Here is a 24,347-nt window from a genome sequence, read left to right as displayed (position 1 = left end):
TTCTCTTCAAATTCTTGTTCCTTGATTTTTTTCTAGATAATGTTACATCATACTATCAATTTCATGCAAAAATTCAAAAAAGTTCAATCTTTGGCATAAATCGGTTAAAACAGCAACAGTCAATGCATTAAGGCTAATAAGCAGCTTTCAACAGTCAGACTTGATGCCAAGCTCAGGCATTTCCATACTAGCTACTGTATTTGTGGTTAAAACTAAAGCTTTAAGTAAATTTTGTCTACTTCTCTGCCCCAAATCTACAGCCCTAACAACTCAGTAGTAGTATTTTCATAATTTTTCCATTCATTTCTCAGTATTTTCACTAACTGGTTATCTGTTTCAGATTTTTAAAAGGAGTCTGAAAAAGGAAGCTCAGAGTAGGAACAAAAATTTCTCCAATTACTTTCTTAAGGAACTGTTTTTTACAGTTCCCACAGATTCCTGGAGCAGTTCAGGCATTTTTTGAGTACAGAAAGTCTTCTTTTCCTACTTACCTTTACAGAAAAACTTATTTTTCCACTCCCTTCTTCCTATGCCCTCCCAATTACCTTGACTTGCACCTCTGGTTTAGGTTGACCATGCAAAAGCAATAGCAATGCACAAAGGATCTAAGAGCTGACTAAGATATCCAATAATGGGTTGTGTAATTGATTCCCAGTTTTAGTTCAAATATCCTAATTGTTTCATATCTACTTCAGGTTAACATATTTTTATTAAACTTTTTACATATTTTGAAATTTTAGAATTACAGAAAACTTTCAAAAATAGTGGCGTTCCCCTCATATCTTTCATCCAGCATCTATATAATTAAAGTAAAATCACAAGACCAAAAAATGAACATTGATACAAGTCAAATAATGAAATATAGGCCATGTTCAATTTTGACAGTTTTCCAATAATGTCTTTTTTCTGTTCCAAAGTCCAATCCAGGATCTCACATTGCATTTAGTTATTTCTCCTTACTATCCAATATGTGATAGTTCTTCAATTTTTACTGGTCTTAACTTTAACACTTAAAATACTGGCCAGTTCGGGAAATGTTCCTCAGTTTGGGTCTATGTGATATTTTACCATGATTAGACAGATAAAGTGGTTATGTATTTTTGGCAGAAATAACAAACCTCACAGAAATGATTTGCCCCAATCACCATGTCATGGTATCCATGTCTTCTGTGATATAAACCTTAATCACTTGGTCTACATGGTATTTCCACTGTCAAATTACTATTTTTCCTTTGTAATTAATAATTATCTTGGGAGAGATACTTTGGGATTATTTAAATATCCCAATTTCCTCATTTTCATCCACTACCATCATGTGTAGATTCTGTCTGCAACAGTAACTATGTTTCCACTTGTTTAACAACAATTTTCTATTTCCTTCTTTCTTTCTGTTTCTTAATTAGAATTCTTCATTAAGAAGGAATTACAATAAAATTTTGGTTTGTAAGCTTAATTCATTCCAAAAACATGCTTATAACCCAAAGTATTTGTATATCAAAGATAATTTCCCCATGATAATGGAAATTCAGATGATTCATTCCACAACCCAAAAACATTTACATAAAAATGATAAAATAGAAAAAAATTAAGAAAATACTAAATATAAAGAAAAATTAACTTGCATTTACCTTTGAAAACCTTCTTGGCCGGTATGAGGTAGACAAGAGAGGGTTATTGTGTAGACTGACTTTATCACTAATGCAATCACTGCTACCTATTGGCTCAATGGAATCTTTTTCTTTTCCTGAAACTTTAACAAGGAACCCATCCGATGACTTCCTTATGCCTGCTTTTGAGGATTTTGCAGAAATGTGACACTTCATGTCATTAAACAGATTCACTGTTCGCACTGCTACAGTCTTAACTGGGTGGTGTTTTTCTACAAAATTGTGTGCCATTTCCCACATTTTACAGATCTCCCTAATCTCATTTGAAGTAAGGGACTCCTCCACCTTTTTCTCTTCCTCCTCTGCATATGAGATCTCCTCCATAACCCCTTACTGTTGGGAGACAATCACCCACAATCCCACATTGAGAGATAGAGAATCATTGTCTCAGTTGTGATCATGCGACAGAGTCATGTAATACTCATATTGCAAGACAGCATCCATTTGTCAAGTTAAATTTATTAGAGGCTGTGCATGGTAATGCACCCTTGTACTCCCAGCATTCAGAAGGCTGAGGCAGGAGGATTACTGTGAGTTTGAGGCCAACCTGGGCTACCTAGTGAGTTCAAGGTCAGTCTGAACTAGATAGTGAGACCCTACCTCAAAATAGAAAAAAAAATTTATTAGAAATGTTTGCTTGTCTTACACTCGCAGAGTAAGTTACTCACAATGCAGAGTTTTACAGATCCCTTTTCCCCTACTTATAGTTGAAGTCATGGATACTTATTTTATGGGTTAAAATTCAGTACCAGTATTACTCATCTCATTGCTCAAATTGTTCTAAACTTGGCCATTAGTAGCTTCAAGTTGGCTCGTGTTCTTTTTCTGAGTACTTCCTTTATTTCAAGACCCATGACATGTTCCAGGCTCATCCTGTATCTTCTCTACCCTAGCTCTGTAATCAACCACTTCTCAAAAAAAGTACTGGTCCCTTTAAAAACCAAGATTCGGGTGCTCACTGTCAGCCAACAGCTGACTCAATAACCACTAGGCTGTTGTGGGTTTGTTTGTTTTTTGAGATGGGGTCTCACTGTGTTGTCCAGGCTGGCAAGAAACCCAGGATCTTCCTGCCTCAGTCTTTCATGTGGTTGGGATTACAGGCAAGTCCCACCATTCTCAGTTTACCACTAATATCAATAACTGTTTCCTTACTTTACCAAGCTCATTAGCTGGGATTCTTCAGCATTTCCTGGATTTAAACTATAAATTCTTGGATTCCATCCTAGAACCCAATAGACCAGAATCTCTGAGGGTCTCCTGGAGGAATTTGTATTTTAACAGGTTTGTCAGATTCTGGTGCTGACTATGAAGTGTAAGGTTTTAAGGACTATCTCTTGAAAGAAAAGTTAGTTTCCCTTTATCACAAACTTTATGTTCACTTTATCTCTAATTTTTTAAAAAAGAAACATTTAGTTCTAGGAACTTGACTGTATAGAAATATTTTTATTGCTACAACTAACATAAACATGGATGAATGGCATCATCTGTTAAGGCACTAAAATGTTGTTAAAATGTGGTGATCCAAGTAATTATAAGTACAAATACTACTACTTTTATTAAAGGAAGCTGAAAGTCATCCTTTCAGGATCAATTCTTGCCTACATACGTGATCTAATACCATACAATGAATCCACAAATACAGAACCTAGCACAATTCTCAGCTCAAGTCAGACTCTTTAGGCCTGATGAACTTTTCCTGCTTCTGACTTTAATTTTATCTCTACGCCTTTGGTTTTCTTAACCACAAAATGTAGTAATACTACCTAGATGACAGGCATTTTGAGGGTTTAATAATATATGGGGCAACATCACTGTGGGGCCACAAAAAAAAGTCCTCAAAAACCAATAATCATTATTACTTGAGCTATTAAATAAAAACCAGAGGTTTTTGGGGATGAGAAAAGCCAAGTGGAAATTGCACTAAAGCAAAGTTCTGCTGCTTTTTCACCAAAAGATCAGAATAAAGATAAAATCAGACTGCTCTATTTACATGCAGTAGTTAAAATATTCAGAATTTAACAAAAATGTGTTAAATTTGATTTCTTGTACACTTATGGTCAAAGGCTAAAGAGATATATATAAAAAGTAGAAAAACACTTTGATTTATTGAAGTAGTAATATTATAGGTAAATTTTCTTCCTATTTTGATTACCAAAATCATGTAATATACCCCCTTTAATATTAGTAAAAAGCAAAGTGTCCTAATCAGTAATTGCAATTTCCACTTATTTTGAGTCCTTGAACTACCTCATTTAATACTCCAAATGACTTTATCAATCTCCACTTAACTAATGTGAAAATGGGCTCAGAGCTACAGTTTTCTGCCAATGGTGACAAGAGGAATTCAGACCCAGACTCAATATTCTATACTCATAACCAATGTTGAAGACACCCACCGTTATTTCCAAATGCTTGCTATTTTGCGTAAAACTTACGATAAATTATCACCATATCATCTCTTACGGGACACAGTTTAGTAAGGGGTTCATAAGATACAGAAATTATTTAGATGCAAAACAAAAACTGCTGGGCTGGGCATTTAGCTCAGTGATTCCGCCGCCTGCCTCAAAAGCACAAGGACCCAAGTTCCATCCCTGGTACCAAAAAAAACAAAAAAAACCCAAAACACCTGCCAATTCTTTATTCTTTAAAATTGTTGGAGGTTGTAGCACTTCTATGATTATGTGTTTTTACGGCTGTCTTAGTGTATAGGCTCAAATTGATACAACAGCTAATACTTCCCTGAGCAAATTTCATTTAGGAAATTCAAGTAGTACTAAAAAGAAAAGTAGATTTCTATGCAGTACACTTTGAAATGACTCCAAATAAACTACAGTACAAGATGCAATGAATTAGCAAAATATCCAAAAATCCTTAAATTAGCTAAATTCCACTAACTTTATTCATTATAGAAGAGCTCAAGCTAGTATTATCTCTACATTAGGAAGAAAACTAGATAAAATAGTGCTTAAATGAGTCATTCAGGGTAATGTGATAACCCTGTGGCAAAAATGGTCAACAAGCAGTGGACTCTGTATTCAATGTAATTAACATTACTTAAGAGAGGCCCTCACTTTAAACTTTGGAACTTCAAAAAAATTTCACAGCAATTGTTAATTTTTCAAACTATTCTAATCCAAAGAATTCCAAGAACATTTTTAGTTCCTCCACCATGAAGTTCACTTTTTTCATTAAAGGAGCTGGTGCTGGTCATTTAGAAAGTAATTATGTTTAAAAAATAAAACTAGCAAAATGGATAGCTGCCAGTCTCATTTAGAAAATAAAGACAAGGAAAAGATCTTGCCTACAAATATAAATAAATGTTCCAAAACCTAAAGACAATAAAACAAAAAGTGTATGTTTAACCAGAATACTGTACCTCATCTCCAGATCTGTTTAACAGTATAAAGTCTAACGATTAAGCACTACTGATAAAGTAGAGTTCACAACACTACTAGAGACTTTGTTAAAATGAGGAAACGTGAATTTTTTCATCAGGTATGAAATATAATTCAGAGTACATAAATGAAGTGAAATGATAGTTGTGGGTCTAAAACTTCAAACTTTGTCCCTTTTTAGCACCACTAAGGATAAAAAAAATAAGTACTACTTCTTAAGTATTAATATGACGACCACTGGGATCATGTTAGACACGGAGTTAAAGGCAGTAACTGCCACCTGCATTAGTGGTCAAATTTTCCCGTTTACAAGCCGGAAATTTAGCTCAGTGGCAGCACGCCTGCCTCGAAAGTGCAAGGTGTGAGTTCGATCCCTCCCCCCCGGGGGGGGGGGCGCAGCGTTTACGTTTGTTTCGAAACTTAAAAGGAATTCTTTTACATCTTAAGGTCCGAACCAAAAATGTACTCCCACTTTAACCTGTTTAATGTTCAAAAGATTCGGTCCTCTTTGTTTCACCCCTAGACAAAAATACACCCTCAACTTACCTTGTTTTCTGTTTGTGCCTTTGGGAGGTGGGGGTGGGGAGGGATTGGTTCTGAAAGACCTTTTGAAAGAAGAAAAACACAAATTCAGATACTAAATCTTGGAAAAGTTGCATATCCTTTTTTTTTTTTTTTTTTTTTTTCACTTACAAATTTTAAGTCGTAGAACTGTCAGTACCAGAGGAACCCTTCGGCCTCTGGTGTTCCTTCTGCTCCAAGACACCGGGGTGCACTCCCACACTGCAGAATGTCGTCTGGCCCCGCCCACGTGACAGCCACCTCCGCAGGGAGAGGAGGCGCCGGCCCGCGGAATGCTGGGACAAGTAGTCGCAGTCTCCACCTCCGGCCTTCTCCCCGAACTCTACACGGGTGACCCGTTAAGACAAGGCCTTCCTCCGGAGCTGCTTAAAGTACTAGCAACCAAACCGCAGAAAACCCTGTATTGAGTCTCTCCATGATCTGTCAGGACTGTAGATACCTCCGCAAGATGTCTGACCACTCTGACCCTTAAAACCACCTTAAATTCGGGCCGGAGATTTAGCTCAGTGGTGCTGCCGCCTGCCTTCCAAGCGCAAGGTCCAGAGTTCGATCCCCGGTACAAAAAAAAAAAAAAGACTTAAAATTATGTTACACATGAAAACCACCTTAAATCCATAGATTAGAAAAACCCATTGAACCAACACAGAGAGAGGTAGTCCACATCATGGAAAGAGAGGTCAGACATGACTTGGAATCCAGACTGTCATCACTAGGAGAGTGTTCTCAAAGTAGCTGCTTCAACAAAACCTTAGTTAAATCCTGGCTCAAATGGGATCAAAGCCAAATACCCACATAAAAGTTGGGATCCTGTAAGTAGCGTATATGCTAGATGATAGTAAATGATGAATCAAAAACAGCTACTACTTTGACCTACTCATTTTAGTAACAGGGAAAATTGAGAGATGGTAAGCAATTTACCCAAAACATGTACCGGATTAGGGGAAAAGTCAATTTAAGTCTAAAATTTCTGTTCTTGACCTACATCAAGACATTTCCTTTGTTTTTTTTTTTTTTATTAACATTTCTAACCAACTCATTATTTTACTAATTTTGACTTTTGTCTTGACTATTTTGTCTGATTCTGCCCATTGAAAGTAAACTTCAAGAAGGCAGAAAGGTTGTCTTTTGGTTTATTTTGATCATTGTTGTATCCCCAGCTCCTAGAACCAGGACTGCCTAGCACACAGAAGCTCAAATATTTGAGTTAATGATTTATCATGTAACATGCTTTTAGGTGCCATAGTCCATCAATCATCATTTTGACAGATGTCACTGGATTTGGGAAGACTCACAGATCCTGTTTGATAATTGACTAATTTCTAATTCAAGACATTAAGTAGAATATACTCCACTCACTGTTTTAATTTCAGTGTAACATTTCGATATTCATTTGTATTATCTTTAAAACACTTTTTCTATCACTTGTGAGAAAGTTTGTCTTTACTTCATCTTTAAAGTTTTTCCTTACTAAAATTAAGTTTTGCCCCCAACCAGAAATGTATTATGTACAATGAATTGATGCTTTCTCTTTAAATTGGATTTCTCTTGCCTTACAAGAAAAACTCTACAAAAATTATTTTTAAATTAGTTTCATTTAAAAGAACTGCTTTAAACCAGGTGTGGTGGTGCATGCCTATAATCCCAGGATTCAGGAGGTTGAGGGAAGAGGATAATTTGAATTTGAAAGCCAGCCTGGGCTACATAGTGAGACCCTGACTCAGAAAAGTGAAAAAAAAAAAAACAAGCTTTTCTTTTGAAACCCAAGGTGAAAACAGGATTTCTAGACCTAGCCCAAGTATCTAGGGGTAAGTGGATTAATGCCAGTTACTAATCTGACTTCCCTCATATCAGAGACCTAGAAAGGGGGGCAGCGAGGACCAAAGGAAAAAAGACAATAAAAACTTGCGTAATTTCAAAGCATATGGGGGGCTAGGAGATCAGTGCCTCAGAGCGGGCAAGGCCCAAGACTCTCCGAGCTAGCCACTATTTATTGGGGACACACAATAATTGGAGGGAATATCAGGTGACTTGGGGGGGTGATCTCCTCTGATCCTGTGCCGATGCAAATCTCATGCTGATGAAGCTGGAGAGCATTCCCACCTCAGTAGGTGGGACCAGCTGGCTGATAAGCAACTCCTCCCTCCCCAGGTGAAACCTCTCTCTTTTGTATTACTACTGGGTTCTCAAGGAACCAGAACATCTTCAGCTGGTGTCACTTTGCCATTGAGCGCCACAGCTTCACAGACCATTGAGGCCTCAGCTGTGACAGGGAGCAATGCGGAGTTATGTTTTTGCACGCCATAGCGGGCTCTCCAGCGAGGCAACATTGGGCCTTAGACAGCTATAGTCATTCTTTAATTGTGAAATGATTTTCCCCTAAAATTTATGTAGTAATGCTCCCAACACCTACTACAGTACCACAGTATATAGCAATTTCCCTCGGAGTAATGTCTCCATCTTTGTTAGCACAGCATATTTAGTAAAAATGAATTAATAAATAAAGTGTTATAACCATTGCTTCTCTTACCTGTCTTTTGATTCACTGAATTCCTCCACTTTTATCAAATTCATGAAGTAACTGTTGGTATTGGTGGCCAGGCAAATCTTTTATAATACTGGCTACAAGTTCACTGTCTCTGCATATGTGCTGCTGAAGTGAGCACTGCTGTCTCATTAATGTTATTTTCTCATGGGCCACCGCTGTGGTTTGGAAAACAGCTACAGAAGACCATGTTTTGACAAAAGTTTGGCTTTCACTCACTGTTAGTAATGTAAGTTTGGTATTTGTAAGATTGCTAGGTGTGGGAGGCAGTTATGACAGAGATTATATATTATATATTCTAAGATTATATATTCTTGAAACCTAGGCAAAAGAGGGAAAATACTAAGCAAATACATGTGCTAATGCTGAAGTGCTAAAGTTACCTTCTTTTGCTTTGGAATCTACTTTAACATTCTCTTTATTCGTTTCTTTGAAGTTATTCCTATGCCTTTACAAGCATTTTAGTTAAAAAAAAAATTTAATGATCATTCAGTAGTCTATAGAACCTCTCTCTTCTAATTGTCCCAGAATATGTAGAGCCTGTAGTCTCCTTAGGTGTCCCAGAAAAAGAAGCAAGTATCCAGGTTTCTATAGTCAACTGCTCTGATGTTTTAAAGAGGCTCTTAGTATACATATTAATGTTCATAATGAGCTTAGTATATTAACAGTGTAAAATTTATATCCTTTAGTAATTACTGTGTTTATTAAGGAACTTTCACTAGTATGTGGTAATGAGATAATAACCACCTTACACAGAAAACACTACTTAAAAAAATAATTAAAAGCCATGTATTAAGTATTAATACTTTTCAGCACTTTGTAGAAGAATCTGACAAATTTTCCAAATATACCAGCTAACCCAGACAACAAAAAATTTTCATTTTCCTTTAAAGACTGAAAGAGTCTCTCTCACTGTTGTTCTTCCAGTATCTTTGACTGAATTGTATATAGCAAATAGAGCTAAACTAAGCTCCAAACGGATTAAAACCTATCTGATTCAGGTAATTCCTTGCGTCAGTGGCCAAATTTATGTAATGGTGAAAACATAAAAATCTAAAACTTGTGCAAGTTAGTGTAACAGATGAGTATATTATGAGTAACAAATGACTATTAGGTGAAAGAGCAACACTTTCACTTTCCAGAATCACTGTAATTGGTACCCAAATTACAACTTTTAAACCTATTTAAATCAATCTCAGAAAGTTCTAGACGTTGTATAATTCAAAGTAATATTAAGCTTTCTTTCAAATAATTCAGATTTATACCAACTTAATCAATCTTCCCTATTTGTGATTAGGTAACTGAAGATTATACGAAGCTGAACTGGTTTTTATCATGCTTTCTAGAGCTCGGTAAACTCAACGCAGGAACCGTAAGTCAAACACAGTAATATTGCAGTGACAGAATCAAAGTAAAAATAATGGGTCTCGATTTAAAATTAACAGTGCAGCCGTCAATAAAATTATATGCATGGGCCGGGGCTTTGGCTCAGTGGTTTCACCACCTGCCTTGAAAGCGCAAGAACCCGAGTTCGATCCCCGGTACCAAGAAAAAAAAATCATATGCTTGATTCTCACTGCATAACGCAGCGCTAATATTAATAGTCTTCCTAACAAAACAGAATTATTCTGCTGGAATAGAACTTTTGTATAAAAGATCAAATGAGACTGTTTGCTATGGGTACATTTCGCAAACAGAAAATCTCCAGTAAGTGTGACTGTAGATACGATTTTGGATAACCCCAACAGAAGACTGGAAATTTTAAACTGGCCAACTTTTCTAACCTGAAGCTACAATTTTCACCACGAAAAGACGATACATGCAAAAATCTCTCTGATCTTTACTCCTGCTAGGGATACTTGGAAAGGCATGGCTAAGGTGGCAGCCGATTAAAAGTTCCCAGAGAAACTGCGCAACAGGCTGGGTGCGAAGGCCTAACTCGGTATTCTCCGCCCTCCTCTCCCTCGTCCTTTCTCGGACCCTCGGACCCGGCGGCCTGGGCGGGCGTCTGTCTCCCGCGTGGCCTCGAGTCGCTGGACTTCGCACAAACATAATGCCCTGCCACTGTGCCGTCGCCCCACCCGTCCGTCCCTCAAGCCCGAGGACAGGGATGTCCTCCTCCCCCTTCTCCTCCTCTTTGGTGCCTCCAGCCAGGAGGCGGGAGTGACCCCGAGCAGCTGACCCAGCTCGGGCACTGCCTCTCCCATAGCCCTCAGACACACCATGGGCCCAGAGGCAGGTTTGCACAGCAGCGACGACGCAGGTGGCGGCCCCGGCGACTCTCAGCTGCCTCCCTGACCACTGCAGGCACCGCCCAACATCCCCGAGAAGCCATCGAGACCACCAGTAAGAAAATCTAGGGGCCGCAAAGCCATCTTCACGATTCACTACAGCTACGCCAACAACTATGGCGGACGAGGGGCAGCGAGAAGAGCCGGAGGGGGAGAGATGGGGGATGTACGTCACGGCCAGGGCCCCCCTGAGGGAGGGAAGGCTCCGCCCGGCTTCTCAAGATGGCGGCGGCGGTGACGTGCTCGCGTACGGAACTCCTCCGTCACGGCAGGGCCGGCGGGAAGTGAGGTTCTCAGAGGAACCGCCAGAAGTATACGGCGACTTCGAACCCCAGATGGCCAAAGAAAGGTCTCCGGTGGGAAAACAAACCCCGCCAGAAGAGTTTCAGCCGGATTCTGCAAAAGAAGAAGGGAGAGAAAGCGCCTACTACCTTCGGTCTCGGCAGCGGAGGCAGCCCCGACCCCAGTCAGTCGAAGAGATGAACACGCGAAGGACTGCCCGCCTTCTGCAACCACACTCACAGCAGCCTCAGCTACAGCCGTCGCCGGTTACGAGCCGGAGAGGGTTGCGGGACTCTCTATCCTCTGAAGGTGAGGACAGCGGAGGTAACAGACTCAGCCGCAAGCCGGGGAGCAGGCGCAGCGGGCGGGCAGGCGGGTTCCCGCGGGGAGGTGTGCGCTTTGGAGGAGCCCCCGGGCGGGAAGGAGGCACTGACCCGAGGAGGGAGGAAGATGGTCTCGTGGGGCGACCCGGGCAGAGCTGAGAAACGCTGCCCATCCCTGGGCACAAATTTAGGGAAGTCTAGGTATCCTCTTTCTGCAGGCTTTCGTGAGGGTCCAGCGGGTTAGGCGGAGTAGGAACTAAGAGTGACTGCAGCTTTGGTTTCATTTCCGTTCCTCTGCAGATGTTACTATATCGAAGCCACTTCCATTTCCCTCTTTAGTTCTCGGAAGCCAGAAGCCCCCAGAGCTGAGTGAGAATCATAGTTCTAACCTTCCAGTCTTCTCCATCCCCGCCCAGGTGGAGAGAGGGAGGAGAAATTTTTTGAGTGGGAATTTCAAAAGGTAGAGTAACGGAGTTAGGGAATTGTCTACTCCTAATTCTTACACCAAAATGGGGTAACTTAGTTTTCCCAACAAAGTCAGCTTCTTCTCAAGTGTGGTGGTCTCTGCCATGAATAACCCTGTTGGAAGCCTTCACTGTAATCCTGTTGACAAAACAAGACTTGGTGGGTGTGGTGGTGCACGCCTGTTAATGATCCTAGCATTCAGAAGGTTGAGGCTGGAGAGTTTGAGGCCAGCCTGGAACACAGAGCAAGCCCCTGTTTCAAAAATCAAAAGAGGAGCCTGGGATTTAGCTCTGGTTACACCGCCTGCCTCGAAAGCTCAAGGTCCTGAGTTCGATCCCTGGTACCAAAAAAAAAAAAATAAAGAAAGGAAAAGACCGTTGATTAATTAAAAGTTGCATAGTGTGTGTACTAATTTCATGTGAGTCCGAGGTGAGCCAGTTTCCTTAATACCATACACACACACACCCCAGATGCCGACATTGAGTCACAGGTAAAGTTTCATGTTAGCCTTATGTAAAATACCTGCCTATGAGGGGAAAATCAGAGCATTTCAGTCACAATGGGTTACATAATTAATTGTAGACAATGTATCTGTATATGGATTTTTCAATTTAGAGCACAGTAGCAGGCTGCAGGTTTACTTGCTCATATTTAAAAGTCCTGATGCATTTGAAGACTAAATTTGGCAAACTTTTTGTTAAAGGTATGTCAGTTACTTTTGGATGTAACAACTCAAGACAGTTTAGCCCCCCCATGATGTTAGTTTTGTCCCTAAATTGACAGACCTTGAAGGATTCTGTGATGTGTTAATACTGTATTTCTTTCAGTACCTGGGAGAATGCTTTGCCTGTAGGAGGCAATATAAATTTGTCACTTTGTATTGACTTTCCCATAGGGCCTAGTGCAGTTACATAGGCTTTTTAAAGTAAGGAATTTATCTCTATTTTAGTAAATCTTCCAGCTATTCTCTTCCACATCATTTTCGATACTCAAGCCATCTTTTGACTGCATATGTTTTTGTTGTAAAGCAATAGTGGCAAATATTTTTATATTTGGTGAATTTCTTGCACTGTCTTAGGAGTAGCTTAATTTCTAAGCTTTGGTGAACTTAATCACATTTCTAAAGAAATGAATCACCTGCATTTTTGCTTATATATTGCTGCTAAGTATGTATCATCTGTTTTATGATCTCCCAGGGCATGTACTACATCCTGAATTTTAACTCTTGTCATGCCTTTTCTTTAGAGGATGAACCATCTTCTCAAACTGTTACAAACCAAACAGTCTCAAAGAAATCTGTCAGAACACAAGAAGCTCCAGGTAAGAATAGTTGAGTTTTTGTTTTTCTTCTTACCTGCCACTCAGGATTGAAACCAGGGCCTTTGCAGTGAGCCACATCCACAGCCCTTTTTTATTTTGAGACAGAGTCTCACAAGTTGCTAAATTACCCAGGCTGATCTCAAATTCAGCCTCAGCCTCCCAGAGTGCTGGGATTACACATGTGCATCACCAACCCTGGTTTACCTGCCACCTTTTAAAAATCTGTATTTTTAGATCAGAGCCAGGCATGGTAGCATACGCCTATAATCCCAGCACTCAGGAGGCTGAGGCAGGAGTATCACTGTGAGTTTAGGCCAGCCTGAGCTACATAGTGAGTTCAAGGTCAGCCTGAACTACATATCGAGTCCCTGGCCCAAAAAAACAACAAAAAATACAGATTCATCAAGGATCCCAAGTCATACCTTGTTCAGTGTTTTTGTTGTTCGCTGAATTAAGCAGTGTTGATATGTGTCAGAAAAAGACAAAAGAGCGTCGTGAATTTAGCTCAGTGGTTCCTCCACCAGGTGCAAGGTCCCAAGTTAGATCCCCGGTACCAAAAAAGAAAAAGAGGCAAGGTTGGACTCTTGAATATGCACTCAAAAAGCCACGTTGTATGTGTTAATTCTTATACCCTTCCAGGATAAATAGTATAGCCATTTTATTAATGAGAAAAGTGGAGCTCAGAGCATCTGAGATTCTCTAAGATCACATGATTTTGTGACTGAGCCAAAATTCAGAATCAGCTTTCTCTAAAACCCTTTCATTTTCCCAAAGAACCTTGCCAGTACTGTCCCATGTAGTAATTAGCTGGTTGGTAAAGTTGTTAAGTGACAATTATGTCACATTGTCCTCTATTTTAAAAATTTCTGTGTAGTAAAATATTCACACAATATTATATTGTCATTTTAATATTATTTCATCAAACCCAAGATGCCTTCATTTGTAAGATACACCATCATTGTTTTATGTGCCACCTAGAAGAAAAAGTACTTCCTATTTTCTGGTAATTTATTGTAATAAGCCATGGGTAATATGATGCATCCCAATTTCAAAGATATTAAAGTGTTAAAAAAAAAAGTCTTAGAATCTATGGAATGTAGAAATAGGGTACATTTAACAGTTTGCTTAAGTTTTTAAAAGTTAAAAATATTTTTCAAAACTGAGAAAGGATTGGGCTGGGGATTTAGCTCAGTGGTTTTGCCGCCCCAAGTTCAATCCCTGGTACCAAAAAAATAAAAAATAAAAACTGAGAAAGGATTAAGTTCAATTTAATTTTTAATACTTTCTCTTTTCCAGTTATTTTTCTTTTATTGAGACTAGGAAAATCCCTCAAGAATAAATGATTGGAACTGTTGAAGCTAATTACTCCAACAAGAGTTTTTTTGTTTTATTTATATTTGGCTTGGTTTTGGTTTTTTGAGACAGAGTAGTACTGCCATGTAGCCCAGGGTAGCCTTGAACTCATGCTGCTGCTGCCTCACCCTCCAAAATGCTGGAATTACGGGTGTGTGTATGGCACCATGCCCAGCTATCCCTGGATTTTATTGCCCAGGACCTGATTTATTTATGTTACTTCTAATGAGATTATTGTTTGAACTATTCTGTTCTCAATTTAGAATATAGTATGTCTAGTCTGGTTCACTTTCAAATAAACATCCCTTTATTCTTAATTTCTTGAATACCCGTTACTGTGTTAATATTTTCGAGTGTTTGTTTTTGTGACAAAGTTTTGCTGTGTATATCAGGCTGGCCTTGAACTCACTGTGTACCTCAGGCCTCCTTAAACTCACAGCAATCCTCCTGCCTCAGCCTCCTGAGTGCTGGGATTACAGGCATGCACCACCATGCCCAGCTATTGTGTTAATATTTTAGAAAAATACTTTGAGTAATGAGTGCTGTAATTATATTTTCCAGGCTAATTAGAAAGAAATCATAATCTCTTGAGTTTATTTACAAATTTAGTTGTGTCTTTAAAAAACAGAAATATGTCAGTTTTTAAATCTCGACTAAGTTTATAAAAATGTTTCGATCACAGCGCCATAGGAGGGTTAAGCAAAAGGATTGAAAGTTTGAACCCAGCCTGGTAAATTTAGTGATTTAGCAAGACTCTGTCTCAAAATTTAAAAAAGAGCTGGGGATATAGCTCACTGCAAAGACTCGGGTTTCAGTCCTTAATACCGCAAAAAAAAAAAAAAAAAGAAAAAAAAGAAAAGCTGGAATTAATTGTTACCAAGAAGACTTGAGTATCAGACTCTAGATCATTGTAAAACAACTGTGTATTAAAATATATAGGGCCGGGGATTTAGCTCAGTGGTTTCACAGCCTGCTGTGCAGGCACAGGGACCCGAGTTCGAGCCCAGGTACCAAAAATAAAATAAAATATATTGAGCAAGTTTTTTTTTTTTTAAGTTTAAATTAGACCTGTATTTAAGGACTGCTAGTAAAGGCATGGCTGCATAATATGGAAATCACTGGGTCTTGGTCAAGTTCCTACACACCTTGAGCCTCAGGCTGTTATAGTAAGTACCACGGTGGTATTGGTCCTACATACAGAGCCCCTGGAGAAATGAGATAGTACCTGTGAAATCACACTGTATGCAATAAAATGTGCAGATAACACCCCCACCCCTCATTCTCATGGAACTGTAGAAGAGATGTGGAGCTCAGAAAATACTTGTTGAGCACCTGCTTTGTGCCAGTCTTATACTTGATGCTGGATGCAATGATGAGAAGTGAGGGATACTAGTGACTTTACTCTCCTGTACCTCTCTCTGGTACTGTTCCCTTGCAGCACCTTACCTAGGATTTTATATGGTAGGACATACAAAAAATGCTTCTTAAATTGAAAGACAGGAACTAAAATAGCCATTGAGATATAGATATAGATATATTTTTTTAAACATAGCACAGCAAAAAGCAAACAAGACCAGATTTTCAGTTTTAGGCTTTAATTAAATGTGAAAAGGTTGGGAATACAGAGAAAAAGTTGTGATACTAGAACCAATGGTAAGTAAAATTTACCTTTATCAACACATGTACAAGATTTATTTTTAAAACTACTTATGTAAATCCTAATAGCTAATGAATAAAATGCTAACAACTGAGCTCTTTCTATAGAGATGATTGAAACAAAACATAATAAAATCCAAATTCAGATATATATTGGGTTTTAGGTTATGTTGTATGAGACTGATTTTCTAGCTAAAACTACGATGTTATTTAATGAAATTGACTTCCCTGTAAGTCCTACACCTGTGACTAACATTAACATTTTATTTAAAATTAGCCTTTGCATTTCTTGGACAAACCCAGTAAATAGTTGGAGGGAGTGTATTATCTCTTGGGAAGCTAACTCTAAAATTAAAATATGACATTAATCATACATAATAAGGAATAGATTATTGAGTCGGTACTATAGTGCAGATTTTGGTTGTTTGAGCAATTTAGAAGAATTTTATTTAATTTTTTTTATATATATACAATGTGGTCTACTGAAAACAGTTGAAAATTTTTCCAAAACCTTGAATTTATATGGCAGGAAACTTATTTCTACTTCATTTTTGTTACTTACTTAGAGAAAACTTATCTTTAGTTCTGTAGCATAATGAAAAGCTCTATAAACCTTTGTTCATAAAGGGATGATTTATAATAAATCTACTACTTTTTTTAATGTTTTCCTATATCAGTGACCAGTGAAGATCCTGTAATTAGCCTTTGTAGACCCCCTCTGAGAAGCACAAGATCTGGTAAGAGATTATTTTGTCTGTTGGTTTGACTTCTCTTATAAACATGATTTGATTTTTAAATACATTAGTATAGGGCCAGGGATTTAGCTCAGTGGTTCCACCTGCCTCACAAGCACAAGGTCCTAAGTTTGATCCCCAGTACCAAAAAACCCAAAAAAAACAGCCCCAGTTGAGACAGGCTGGCTCCAGCTGCTCTGTTTTCCTAAGACAGGTGGTCACTTTGTCCATCCTGATCACTGATGCTGGTCAATTAAATATAGCAGTATATATATATTCTCGTATGGTTCGAAATTCTGTAAAGTTGCTATAGATATATAGTGAAAAGTCTCCCTGTGTCCACTCTTTTTTTTTTTTTGTCCACTGTCTTTTAGCCACTCAATCTCTCAGTCTTCTCATCAGAACCAACTGATGTCAGTTTCCTAAATATCTTTCCAGAGATATTTTTGGAGAGTTAGGAAAATTCATGTATAAATTACCTTTTTCTCCTTTTTTAAACAAGTTTTGGCCTGATAAATATTTTTTTCTGTACCTTCTTGTTTGTTTTTAGTTTTCATGTATATTGAGAAATCTTTCCATATCAGTTTATAAAGGGCTTCCCCATTCTCTTCATTTGGTAGGAGATTGTCTTCTTTTTTTTTTTGGTACCGGGGATCAAACTTGGGACCTTGCACTTTCGAGGCAGGTGCCGGAACCACTGAGCTAAATCCCCGTGGCACCCCACCACCACCCCCATTCTCTTTATTTTATTTATTTATTTTTTTTGGTACAGGGGATCGAACTCGGGACCTTGCGCTTGTGAGGAAGGTGGTGGAACCGCTGATCTAAATCCCTGGCCCTTGGTCGTCCCCCCCCCATTCTCTTTAAAAGGTTCTTTTTTATATATTGCTGTGGTTCTGTTGTGCTCACATGATGCTTTTAAACTAAGATCCTGGGGCCAAGGATTTAGTTCAGTGGTTCTGCCGCCTGCCTCGCAAGCGCAAGGTCCCAAGTTCGATCCCCAGTACAAAAAAAAAAAAATTCTAAACTGAGATCCTGGACTTTTTCTTCACAGTATACTGCTGATAAAAAATTCCAGACTTAGGCTTCATAGGAAGACTGAAGCTGTAAAATTTCACTGTCTCAACTATATTTCTTTTGACTAAAACCTTAAAAATTATTCCCCTTAAATTGATTCTATGACAAAGAAAAGTAGCAAGGTCATTCCACACAATCTACTTGTACTTCATTTTCTGTGTTTACTGGCCCTTAAGGATGCTTTATCTTGTAAGTAAAATGGAAACTTATTTATCTTTACATTGGATTTCTATTTCTTTTCAATCATTCCCTTTAAGAAAGAATTATGGTTTTTATAAAAAAAAAATAGTTGACTCTCCTTGCAAGTATTAGAATGATAAAGATCTGCTAAAGTTTTAAACTTGTGGTAAAGAACCATATGATGCATTTCCTTTCAGCTCTAATCATTTTCTTTTCATCTCTCTTACAGATTCAGCATATAGAACAAATGAAAATACTAAGATGAATGAATTAGGTTTGTTTATCTCTAATTCTGTTCATTAGCTCAGCTTTTGGGACACTGTTCTGATAATAGTGATTTACCTTAATCTCAGTTTTTATTCAGTCAGAAATGGTCTTATACTATCATTTAAATTAATATAAGAACATGAAATAAGAAGTTGTAGTTTTTGCTGGCCTTTGTTAAATTCCTACTATTTAAAGAAAGGAGATACCAACTTACCAGTTAGGGTTTTTCCCTTGATTTAGAAAATGAAAAAAAAAAAAACAAAAAAAAATAAAAAGAAAATGAGCTTAGGATTTTTAAAGATAAAAAGTTCAGTATTTTTTGACATAATTTGCTAAACTAGTTTAAATTACTTTTAATGTTTGCCTTGAGATATGACATGGAATGTTAATTTTAAGTGAACCTACATTGAATGTGGTTGGGCTTAATTTTACATTTTAAGGCAAAAAGAGGACAACTTCATTTTTCTTTATAAGTATGCTATATTTTTTAAGTACAGGCTGATTTTTAGAGACTTTAGGATTTCTACTGTCTAGGTACTAAAACTGATTTTTGCATAATCCAGCTTATCCTATGTACTATACTTCTACTCACAGTTTCTTAAGTAGTCTATTTAAAAACATAAAAATTTTTTGTAAGCCAGGACTCTTAATTGGGAGAGAATTTAGAGCTGAAATAACCTACCACTCTTACTTTGCTGGGTTTAGAAATCATTTTATAAGTATTTTATAATAAAAGTTTAACTTTAGAAAAAAGTGTTTGAAGTAATTTTCTATAGGTTAGTATAAAGAACAGCACCATTTGATTCCTTTTATAGTCATGTTGGCATGTCTAGGATTATGTACCATGGCCATTTGTGGTCTTGGATACTTGTGATATCTCCTTCCTGCTGTCCCATTCTTGTGTTCTCAAAAGCATCATTGGTATTGAACAGCCTTAGATATATCTAGCCTAGGGATCAGCAAGCTCTACAGCCTTTAGGCTATCCTATAATCTGGTTTTTTGTATGTTTCTGTCCCATAATCTGTTTTTGTATGGCCCACAAACTAAGAAACAGTTTTTACATTTTTGAAAGAAAAACACACGACAAGATCTTAAATGACTCATGAACCCTAAACTATTTATTATGTGTCCTTTTATGGAAAAAAAAACAGTTTGCCAACTTATTATACTGATGACAGGAACAAAACAAGTCACCCAAATTGTCATTTGTTTACTCTAAGAGTAAATTCAGGTTTTGACTTTTGTATTCTAATTTTCCTTTGAGAAAACACTCAGTGTCATTTGTGATATTTTTATGTTTTTATCCCCAGATAAAATAGAGAGTAAGCAAAGTTTATGTTTTCTTGAGTACCCTGTAGTCCTCACACCAAGCATACATCATAAATCCCTAGGAATAGTAAAAGGTATAGTGGAAATGGTAGGCTTTCAGAATATCTAGGGACACTTACGAGTTTTATAAGCTCTTAAGAAAGCATGTATTATTTGCATGTTATATGCATAGTTATATAAATAAACTGCTGTACAAAAAGGCAAGTATTATAGGTAATTAGAAAATAAAATAAAGGAGGAAATAATTCCTCTTGTAAGGGATGGAAATATTAATTTAAAAATTTTTAAGAGAAGCCACCACTAAGACCAGTTTGACTTTCCACCCCACCCCCCACAAAAAAAAAAAAAACCTCAAAGAACAGTCTCCTTAGAGCCTAGATTTAAATAGCACATACTATACATACCAGACTCTGGGCTTTTAGGAATAACGTGATTTTTATTAGCAATTTTCTCAGGGTTAGCTATCTTCTACAACAAATGTTGGCAGACATATTTTAGATACTGATTTATCACTATCATCAAGAAGTAATATTTTTAGTGGAACTCAAAATTTAACTAGTACTGTACTAATTAATTCTTTTTTTTTTTTTTGGTACCAGGGATCGAACTCAGGACCTTGCGCTTGCTAGGCAGGCGGCGGAACCACTGAGCTAAATACCCAGCCCACTAATTAATTAAATTAATGTGAAAAAATTTCCAATTCACAATAAAATTTGTTGGCAGTTTCTTTCCACAATCTTCATTTCTGTCAATCTAAGCTCTAAAAGGAGTGACAGAGCAACTCTTCAAACAAAGACTTTATTCATGAATTGCAAGGGGTTACAATTCGGGATATGCATGTAATAGGGGGTGGGGCAAGAAGCTGCTTTTAAAGACAGAAGAGAACCTATATGAGTCTTTTGTTGTTGTTGTTGTTGTTGTTGTTGTTGTTTTTGGTATGGGGGATTGAACTCAGGACCTTGCACTTTCAAGGCAGGCAGCGGAACCACTGAGCTAAATCCCGGGCCCTGCATGAGTTGTTTTTAAATAAATCCCATTGGTTGCAGGAGCAATTGTAGGAGTTGGTGATTATTTGTTGGTAATACTGGCTTTTGCTAGAGTGATGTCTTCATAGAAGTGACTAATCTGGAACCGTGGTTTCAGAGACCCCTTGTAATAGTTCTTATCATAAGCATACATGCATGAAGCCAGGCATGGTGGCACACACTGCAGTAATCTCAGCACTCAGAAGGCTAAAGCAGGAGGATCACAGTTCAAGGCCAGCCAGAGCTACATAGTGAGACCCTATCTCAAAAAACAAACAAAAACACAAAACAAAGCATACATGCATGAAGATTCTTTCTTCGTGGACTCCCAGCTCCATTTTATTTAATATTGATGTATGTAACTCCATTTTGGTACTGACAGCTTTTACACTTTTAAAAACCATATAGATTTTGAAACCAATAGAGATAAAAGCTGAAAAGAAATGTTTTCTCAACTTAATTAAAATATATATAAATCATGCTACTTTTCTATTATGATCATTTCACATTTAAGCCCATGTAAAAATACTGCATTTGAAAGTTTTTTGATATGTTTTGCTCATGGATTTTTGTTTAAATTTTCGATTGCTCTGAGAAACAGTGATGTACATGGCCCTGCTGAAACTAGGAAAGGGATTTTGTGGTTTTTTTCTTTTTTTTAAACTTTTCTTACTTTCTCTTTGGATACACCAGTGCACTAAAAACCTGATTTGGGGAGGCTAAGGCAGGAGGATTGCAAGTTCAAGGCCAACCTAGGCACCTTAGCAAAACACTGTCTCATGGCACAAACCTGTAATCCCAACACTTAGGGAGACTGAAGCAGAATAGCGAGTTTGAATCCTACCTCAGCAATTTAGCAACTCCACAAAATTTTAAAAAAAATTAACACATCCACGATGGAGCTGTAATTTGTTTGTCTCACTGCTAGGAGGCGCTAAACCACCAGTGGTACATGTATGATTCTCCCATCCTGTAGTACAAGCTGCCCACTGAACCACTGGTGGTTCAAGCTAGTGGAAATGTGTTAAAAGGGCTGGAGATCTAGCTCAGTGATAAAGTACTACTGGGTTCAAATCCCCATACCACAAAACAGAAAGAAAGGAAGGAAGAAACTTAGGAAGGAATTTAAAAAGGGCTTAGGATGCAGCTCTTTGGTAAAGCACTTGCCTAGGCTGCACAGGACCGTAAATTCAATCCCCAACACAACCGAGAAACAAAAAACAAAAATTAATTTTTTTTAAAGTGGTTTTGTCAGTTCAGCTGGCTTGATGCTTTTCATGGTAGCATAGGCAATCTGGCAAACAGAATAAGAATATATAAACCTATAAAGACTAGAATATTTGTCTTGTAGTTAGCGTTTTCTGCACATACAAGTTACATTTTAGAGTACAAATAGACCTATGACTGAAGGAAAAATAAACACTATTTCTGATTCTGGTTTGCATCTGAGTTATTTCTGATGCAGCCAGAAGGAAATGATAGATGGTTAGTGATTTAACAGAAGAAAACATTTATTATATCTTTATGTTCATTTTTCTAAATTAGCTGCTCTTATTTATTCCTTAGCTTTAGTTTTTGATTTACACATATGCTTTTTCTCTTCTAGAAGCCTCCAGTGTGAAACAGAAGGTCAATTTCTCTGAAGAAGGTACTTCTTTTTTAAATATCATATATTCTTTGTCTTTAGAAGCAATTTGATAGGTATTTGAGTTAAGAGCAAAAAAATACCTTTTTCTTCGGGAGAAAAAATTATGAACTTAAGATAAACAGGATAAAATCACATAGAATGACTGATGGGAGCCCTTATGTACATTTTAAGCATCGTTTTGTCTGAGATACTTTTAAGCAAAGCTAGTATTTCCATTTCTACCACATGCTGGCCTTTGCTTAATTACTTTTCCAAATTCTTAATCTGTTTGAAAACTATAGACGTAAAATTTAGTTCCTTTTCAAGCTAGCATAATCTACAATTAGTCTTCCATATATTAACACATTCATACATACTTATAAAAACACATCTGTATACCTTAATCATGTCTGAATTTAATTACACAGCTATATTTAGTTTTCTCCTCATAGAGTAAAAATTTTTCATTACTTAATGCTCACCTGTTCATTTTTGGCTACATTAAAGCTTCAAAATACAGTCTTTAGGTGTTGCTCTGAATATTTGTTTAGGAAATAATTATGTGCCTCAGAAAACAAATAAATGAGCTCAATTTTAGCTGTGATTCAAAATAGTAATAATTTTTTTAAAACCTTCATTATAACGACTTGTTTTTTTAATGTAGAACTTTTAAGCATTAGAGACTATACCCCAGTATATTGTTTACTTCTCTTTAGGAGAAACTGAAGATGACGACCAAGACGGTTCTTACAGTGATACCACTACTGTTAAGGTCAGATCCGGGGATTCTGTTGAACCTGGAGGTAACATTGATTTATATACATATGACTTCTTATAGGAGCTATCTTTTTAGTTCAAATATTCAGGTATTCTGTGAATTTGCTTTTTCTTTAAAACTGCTTTCAAAAAAGTTACATATTATTAATATTTATTAAATTACTAATTCTAAGCCAGCCAGTGTTGGGAGGCTGAGACCAGAGGTTCACATGTTCAAGTCTAGCTTTGGCAACTTAGTAAGACCCTGTCTTGAAACTTTAAAAATTTAAAAAGGCCTGAGGCTGTGGTTCAGTGGCAGAGTGTTTTCCTAGCATGTTCAGGAAAGTTCAGTCCGCAGTAATAAACAGACAAAAAATACTGATTCCATATATACATCTGAATAGTAATATAATATCATGTAATAGCTAAATAATAAATCTCTTTTGGCCTTCTTGGATATTTGTGGGAAATAAGGTATTTTTATAGTCAAAAGGAGAGTATTTATTGTTTTTTAATTTTATAGGTAAACATCACATAGGCATTGGGACTCAGCACTCTTTGAGGAGTGTTACTTAGAATCTAGGACATTTTAATATTTTAATATTTATTTTAATTAATAACTACTTTTCTTTCTAGAGTGTTCAAATTCATACCAAGTTAATGTTAACAATTTCTTATTTAAAGGGTTAACTGAATAGAGAAAAAACACATTTTGAGGCTTGAGGATGCTGGGTAAATTTATAAACTGCAAATAAAGAGTAATTTTTTTTTTTTTTTGGTACCAGGGATCAAACTTGGGTCCTTGTGCTTGCGCAGCAGGCGGTGAAACCACTGAGCTAAATCCCCGGCTCCTAAAGAGTAAAATTTTAAATTTTAGTCCCACAGAAAAATAATTCTCCATTTTCCCCTTACCACCTCGTGAGAATTTCTATAATTCTTTTTAATTATTTCATCATTTCACCTTTAAAATGAGCTAGGAGAAAATAAATAAATAAAATAAAAATGAGCTAAGACCCAGCCCATAACGCATACCTCGTTGATAAAGCATCTGCCTCACATGGGTGTAGCCATGGATTTGATCTCCAGCACCACAAAAGAACAGTTTGGTTTTTTTTAAGTCCATAAGCTGTGTTTATGGGCATTTGGTATTCTGTATATTTCTCACCTTTCCTCATGTTTTCCTCCTTTCTTGATAAAGAAACCCTAAAAAGAGATATGTAATACTCCAACATGGTGGTTAAGAGCCTGGCCTCAGGTTTGGGTTGTGGCTCAGTAGTAGAGCACTTGCCTAGCATGTATGAGGCCATAGAGCCAGAATCCCCCAGTTTGAGTCCTCCACTTACTAGGTGCATGCCCTCAGATAATTGCTTAACTTGTGTTCCTCAATAATTTAATTCATGCATGCAAAACACTTAGAAAGTACTTGGCAGAGGGCCGGGGATTTAGCTCAGTAGTGCTGTGCCTGCCTTGCA

At 37.4% G+C, this 24,347-nt stretch overlaps 2 protein-coding genes across 3 annotated transcripts in view; one reads left to right on the top strand and one right to left on the bottom strand.

Moving 5' to 3' along the window:
• LOC101721860 (torsin-1A-interacting protein 2) overlaps positions 1-5,872 on the bottom strand; it is a 34,639-nt gene extending 28,767 nt beyond the window's left edge. Inside the window, exons 1-2 of the mRNA XM_021265328.2 lie at positions 5,759-5,872; positions 5,612-5,670 (exon numbers count right to left, since the gene is read on the bottom strand). The gene's annotated coding sequence lies outside the window, so the exon portion shown is untranslated. The remainder of the gene's footprint in view (positions 1-5,611; positions 5,671-5,758) is intronic.
• A 4,724-nt stretch (positions 5,873-10,596) lies between these two features.
• Positions 10,597-24,347, top strand: part of Tor1aip1 (torsin 1A interacting protein 1) — a 29,721-nt gene continuing 15,970 nt past the window's right edge. For both annotated transcript variants that reach the window (XM_013075394.3, XM_013075391.3), the window contains exons 1-6: positions 10,597-11,071; positions 12,796-12,870; positions 16,557-16,616; positions 18,100-18,144; positions 22,099-22,140; positions 22,836-22,922. In XM_013075394.3, coding sequence (XP_012930848.1) covers positions 10,597-11,071; positions 12,796-12,870; positions 16,557-16,616; positions 18,100-18,144; positions 22,099-22,140; positions 22,836-22,922 — 784 coding nt within the window. The remainder of the gene's footprint in view (positions 11,072-12,795; positions 12,871-16,556; positions 16,617-18,099; positions 18,145-22,098; positions 22,141-22,835; positions 22,923-24,347) is intronic.

This window comes from Heterocephalus glaber, unplaced genomic scaffold, assembly GCF_053883595.1.
Source record: "Heterocephalus glaber isolate CG9 unplaced genomic scaffold, H.glaber_assembly_v1.0 deba00001600, whole genome shotgun sequence".
Classification (NCBI taxonomy): Eukaryota; Metazoa; Chordata; class Mammalia; order Rodentia; family Bathyergidae; genus Heterocephalus; species Heterocephalus glaber.
This window is presented reverse-complemented; position numbering and strand designations above follow the sequence as displayed.